The 5,648-nt window shown below is 64.7% G+C and overlaps 1 protein-coding gene across 1 annotated transcript in view; it reads left to right on the top strand.

The window, feature by feature from the left end:
- Nucleotides 1-682: 682 nt before the first annotated feature.
- Nucleotides 683-5,648, top strand: part of EPHX3 (epoxide hydrolase 3) — a 6,582-nt gene continuing 1,616 nt past the window's right edge. The window contains 7 exon segments of the mRNA XM_074854839.1: nucleotides 683-720; nucleotides 1,849-2,030; nucleotides 2,032-2,121; nucleotides 3,130-3,215; nucleotides 3,309-3,646; nucleotides 4,649-4,752; nucleotides 4,971-5,119. Coding sequence (XP_074710940.1) covers nucleotides 1,875-2,030; nucleotides 2,032-2,121; nucleotides 3,130-3,215; nucleotides 3,309-3,646; nucleotides 4,649-4,752; nucleotides 4,971-5,119 — 923 coding nt within the window. The 5' untranslated portion in view covers nucleotides 683-720; nucleotides 1,849-1,874.

Below are 5,648 nucleotides of genomic sequence, written 5' to 3'. Positions count from 1 at the left end.
CGCCAGAGAAAAAGGCCGAAAAAGGGAAAAAAAAAAAAAAAAAGGGAAAAAGGCAAATAAGGGGGAAAAAGCACAAAAAAAGGCAACAGCGAAAGAAAGTTTAAAAGGCAAAAAAAGAAAAATGGGGGGAAAATCCAAAAATAGTCCAAAAGGCCAAAAAGGAGGGAGAAAGGCAAAAGGGGAGAAGAAAAGGTAAAATGGGGTTAAAAAGGGTAAAAGAAGTAAAAAAAAAAAAAAAAGGCCACAAAGTGGAAAAGGAAAAAGACCAAAGAGAGAAAAAAGGGGGAAAAAGGCAAAAAGGTGGAACCGCGGAAGAGAAAAAGGGGAGAAGGACAGAAAAGGCCCAAAAAAGGGCGGAAAGGGCACAAAAACCGGCAAAAGCAAAAGTTTAAAAGACAGAAAAAAAAAGAAAAACGGGAGAAAAGGCGGAATAGTCCGAAAAAGGGAAGAAAAATCAGAAAAGGGCCCAAAAAGGATCCCGGCCGTTCCCCCTCCCCCCCCCGGAGCGGCCGGTCCCGCGGTGGGGGAGGGGCGGGAGGGGGCGGCTCCTCCCACGTGACCCTCCCCCGCGCGGCCCCTTCCTCCCCCTCCCCCCTCCCTCTCTCCCATTGGCTGCCGCCCGCGCGGCCCCGCCCCGCCTTTCCCCCACGACCAATGGGCGGGAGGGGGCGGGGCCGGGCGCGGCCGAGCTCGGGCGGGAGGAGGAAGCGGCGCGAGAAGGTCGGGGGGGGGGGGGGGGGGCGGGGAAGGGGAGGGGGGCGGTGACAGGGACCCCCCGTGTCGCGACACCCCGGTGACGGGTGACAGGGACACCCCGGTGACAGGGACCTCTGGTGACGGGGACACCCCGATGTCACGACACCCCAGGGACAGGGACACCCCCGTGTCGGGACACCCCGGTGACAGGGACACCCCGATGTCACGACACCCCCCCGTGTCACGACACCCTGGTGACGGGTGACAGGGACACCCCGATGTCACGACACCCCAGGGACAGGGACACCCCGGTGACAGGGACACCCCAATGTGACAACACCCCCCCCCCGTGTCAGGACACCCCCGTGACAGGGACCCCTGGGGACAGGGACCCCCCCCCCCCGGTCACTGGGGTCCCGCTGGTGATGTGACACCCCAGGAGTGGGAGATGGTGGTCACGGGGCCACCCACTGGTGAGGTGACACCCAGATGGTGACACCCGGGTGATGGGGCAACTGGGTGACACCGCACCCAGGAATGGGCCACCGTGGGGGTGAGGGGGCCACCATGGGGATGGGCCACCTTGGGGACATGGCACCTTGGGGACAGGCCACCATGGGCTTGGGGCCACCTGGGGATGGGCCACCATGGGAATGGGGCCACCCTGGTGACAGGGCCACCATAGGGATGGGGTCACCATGGGAATGGGCCACCATGGGGATGTGGCACCTTGGGGACGTGGCTACCCTGGCGACATGGCCACCTGGGGATGGGCCACCTTGGTGACAGGGCCACCGTGAGCTTGGGGCCACCATGGGGACAGGGACACCCCAGGGCTGGGCCACCATGGTGACATGGGACCCTGGGGATGGGCCACCATGGTGATATGGCCACCATGGAGATGGGACCACCTGGTGACCTGGCACCTTGGGGACAGGGCCACCATGGTGACATGGCCACCTGAGGGTGGGCCACCATGAGGACAGGTCACCATGGGCTTGGGGCCACCAGGGGATGCACCACCATGGTCTGGGCCACCCTGGTGACGTGGCCACCATGGGGATGGACAAGGGCCACCTGGAGATGGGCCACCATGGGGACATGGCCACCATGAGGCTGGGCCACCCCGGTGACACAGTGCCCCCCCCTCAGGTGACACGTGTGTGTGTCCCCCCACCATGCTCCTGTCCCTCTGCTCGCTGCTGCTGGCCCCCACCCGCCTGCTCCTGGCCCTGTGGCGCCTGGTGGCCCGTCTGGGGGTGCTGGTGGCCGCGGTGGCCGCGGCGGTGGCCTACGGGCTGTGGGGGGTGGGGGTGCTGCTGCGACGGGGGCCGCCGAGAGACCTTCAGGCGGCGGGTGAGGGACCGGCCCCCCCCCGGCTTGGCCGACGGCACTTTTGGGGAGCACCGATACCTGTACCTCAAGGTGGGGGGGCTGGGGGGGGCTGGGGAGCTCGGGGGGTCCTGGGGGGGGCGGATCTGGGGGTCTGGGGGGACTCTGGAGGGGCTTGGGGGGGCTTGGAGGGGTTTTGGGGGTCATGGGGGTGTCTCAGGGGGGGCTCTGGGGGTCCTGGGGGCATTCTGGGGGGTCTTGGGGGGCTCTGAAGGTCCGGGGGGGCTCGGGGGGGGCTCAGGAGGGTCTTTAGGGAGCTCTGGGGGGTCTTGGGGGGCTTTTGGGTGTCTGGGGGGGGTTGGGGGGGCTCGGGGGAGGCTTTGGGGGGTTCTGGGGGGTCCTGGGAGTCCTGGGTGGGGGTTGAGGGGCTCGGGGAAGGTTTGGGGGGGTCTTGGGGCGCTTTTGGGGGTCCGGGGGAGGGGTTTGGGGGGCTCAGAGGAGGCTTTGGGGGGTTCAGGGGGTCTTGGGGGGCTGTGGAGGTCCTGGGGAAAGGGGGGCTCGGGGGGTCTTTGGGGTTCCTGAGGTTGAGGGAATTGGGGGGGCTTTAGCGGGTCTTGGGGGTTCTGGGTGTCCTGGGGGGGTGGGGAGGTGTTGGGGGGTCCTTGGGGGGCTCAGAGGGGGTGGAGAGGGTCCTGGGGGGTCTTGGGGCTCCAGGGGGGAGCCTGGGGGGGGTTGGGGGGTCTTGGGGGCTTTTGGGGGCTCCTTGGGGGACCTGATGGGACTTGGGGGGGCCCTGGGGAGTCTCAGGTCCTGGGGGTGTTTGGGGGGGCTCTGGAGGAGCTTTGAGGGGTCCTTGGGGGGCTCTGGCAGGTCCTGGGGGGTTTGGGGGGGGGGGGGCAACAGGGAAATTGGGGTGCTGGGGGTGGCGGGGGGGAAGGTGCTCGGTGGGGACCTGCTGGTGGGACAACTTGGGGGTGATCGAGGGGGGGGAGGAGGATTTTGGGGGTGTCAGGTGAGGGGGGGTGTTATGGGGGGGTTGGTTTTGGGGTGGGGGCCCCCCACTGACCTCCCCCTTTTCATCCCCCCGCCCCCCCCCCCCAGGACTCGGGGCTGCGTCTCCACTACGTCACTCGGGGTCCCACCACGGCCCCCTTGATGCTGTTTCTCCACGGCTTCCCCCAAAACTGGTGGGTGCCACCAAGGACGGGGGCGGGGACACCCCGAAAGTGTCACCACCACCATCTCGTCATCATCATCATCCTCCTCTTCCTCCCGCCCAGGTTCTGCTGGAGGCACCTGCTCCAGGAATTCGGCACCAGGTACCGGGTGGTGGCCCTGGATCTTCGGGGTTACGGAGCTTCGGAGAAGCCACCGGGCAAGGAGAGCTACGGGCTGGAGACCCTCCGGGGGGACATCCGCCAGGTCATCGAGGTCTTGGGGACACCCCCCGGGCAGGGGGAGGTGACAGAGGCCACCGGTGCCACCACGCCCTCCCCCAAGTGCATCTTGGTGGGCCACGACTGGGGCGGGGTCCTCGCCTGGGAGGTGGCCACCAGCCACCCGGCCATGGTGGAGAAGTTGGTCATCATGGGTGCTCCTCACCGGGCCGTCATGGCAGGTAGCTGGTGGCTTCTTGGGGATGGGGGCGGGGGTGGCATCGCGTGGGGTCGTGGCCTCGGGGGGTGCTGGGTCTCGTGGAGGGGCTGTGGGGTTCTGCCTCACGTGGGGGATGGGCGTGGCCCAGCTCTCGGTGGTGTCCCCGTGGTGTCACCGGGTGCCATCGCATGGGCACGCGTTGGGGGACAACTCATGGCCACGCCATTGGGTGCCCTCTCTCATGGCCGTGTCATTGGGTGCCATCTCATGGCCACGCCATTGGGTGCCACCTGTCATGGCCAATGCCATCGGGTGCCATCTCTTATGACCATGGTGCCACCAGGTGCCATCTCATGGCCACGCCGTTGGGTGCCATCTTATGACCATGCCATTGGGTGCCATGTCTCATGGTCGTGCCACTGGGTGCCATCTTACGACCATGTCATTGGGTGCCATCTCATGGTCATGCTGTTGGGTGCCATCTCATGGCCACACCATTGGGTGCCATCTCATGGCCAGTGTCTTTGGGTGCCATCTCACGGCCGTACGATTGGGTGCCATCTTATGACCATGCCATTGGGTGCCATCTCTCATGGTCATGTCACTGGGTGCCATCTCATGGCCACGTCATTGGGTGACATCTGCCATGGCTGTGCCATGCCACCATGATGCCATCGGGTGCCATCTCATGGCTGTGCAATTGGGTGCCATCTTATGACGACGCCATTGGGTGCCATCTCTCATGGCTACACCATTGGGTGACATCTGTCATGGCTGTGCCACTGGGTGCCATCTCTTATGACCACATCATTGGGTGCCACCTGGCATGACTGTGCCGTGCCACCATGGTGCCCTTGGGTGCCATCTCATGGCCGTACCGTTGGGTGCCATCTCATGACCGTGGGTGCTATCATGTGGTCGTGCCATCAGGCGCCACCTCTCATGGTGGTGCCACCACCTGTCCTGCGGCCGGGTTGGGGACCCCGGCGGTGGCCCTGACACTGGTGTCCCCGTCCCGGCGCAGGTTTCACCGCCTGCCACCCGTCCCAGCTCCTCCGCTCCAGCTACATGTTCCTCTTCCAGCTGCCCTGGCTGCCCGAGCTCCTCCTCTCCTTGGCAGACTTCGAGGTGACCCCCCATCCCCACGTCTCCTTGTCCCCACGTTGTCCCCTCGGGTGCCCCGCGCCTCCTTCTGCACCTCCCCAACCCAAGAAGCTCCTCAAGAACCACTTGAGGAGCCTCAACCAACCCCAAGGTTGGGATGGGGGGGTGGTCCCCCTGCCTTGTCCCCAGTTTTGGGGTGGTGGCCTCACCTGGACCTTCTGTCCCCCTTGGTGGCCCCAAAGCTGGTGAAGACCTTCCTGAGGGGCCCGTGGACGGGGATCCAGGACCCGGCGCACCGGCTGACGGAGCAGGAGGTGGACGCCTACATCTACGGCCTCTCCCAGCCGGGGGGGCTGAGCCCCCCCATCCACTACTACCGGAACCTCTTCCAGTTGGGTGGTCTTGGGTTGGGTGGTCTTGGGTTGAGTGTTGAGGGTTGGGTGCTCCCATTTGGGGTGCTGAGGTTGGTGGGATCCCATTGGGGTGCTCCCATTTGGGATGATCCCAGTTGGGTGCTCTTGTATTGGGTGTTGAGGGTTGGGTGCTCCTGGTTGGGGTGCTGGGGTTGGTGGGATCCCATTGGGGTGCTTCCACTTGGGATGATCCCAGTTGGGTGCTCTTGGGGTGGATGTTCCTGCCTGGGATGATCCCAGTTGGGTGCTCTTGAGTTGGGTGCTCTTGGGGTGGGTGCTCCCATTTGGGATGATCCCAGTTGAGTGCTCTTGAGTTGGGTGTTGAGGGTTGGGTGCTCCTGGTTGGGGTGCTGGGGTTGGTGGGATCCCATTGGGGTGCTCCCATTTGGGATGATCCCCGTTGGGTGCTCTTGAGTTGGGTGTTGAGGGTTGGGTGCTCCTGGTTGGGGTGCTGGGGTTGGTGGGATCCCATTGGGGTGCTCCTGCCTGGGATGATCCCGGTTGGGT

The sequence above is a fragment of the Strix uralensis genome, chromosome 38, assembly GCF_047716275.1.
Source record: "Strix uralensis isolate ZFMK-TIS-50842 chromosome 38, bStrUra1, whole genome shotgun sequence".
Lineage (NCBI taxonomy): Eukaryota > Metazoa > Chordata > Aves > Strigiformes > Strigidae > Strix > Strix uralensis.
This window is presented reverse-complemented; position numbering and strand designations above follow the sequence as displayed.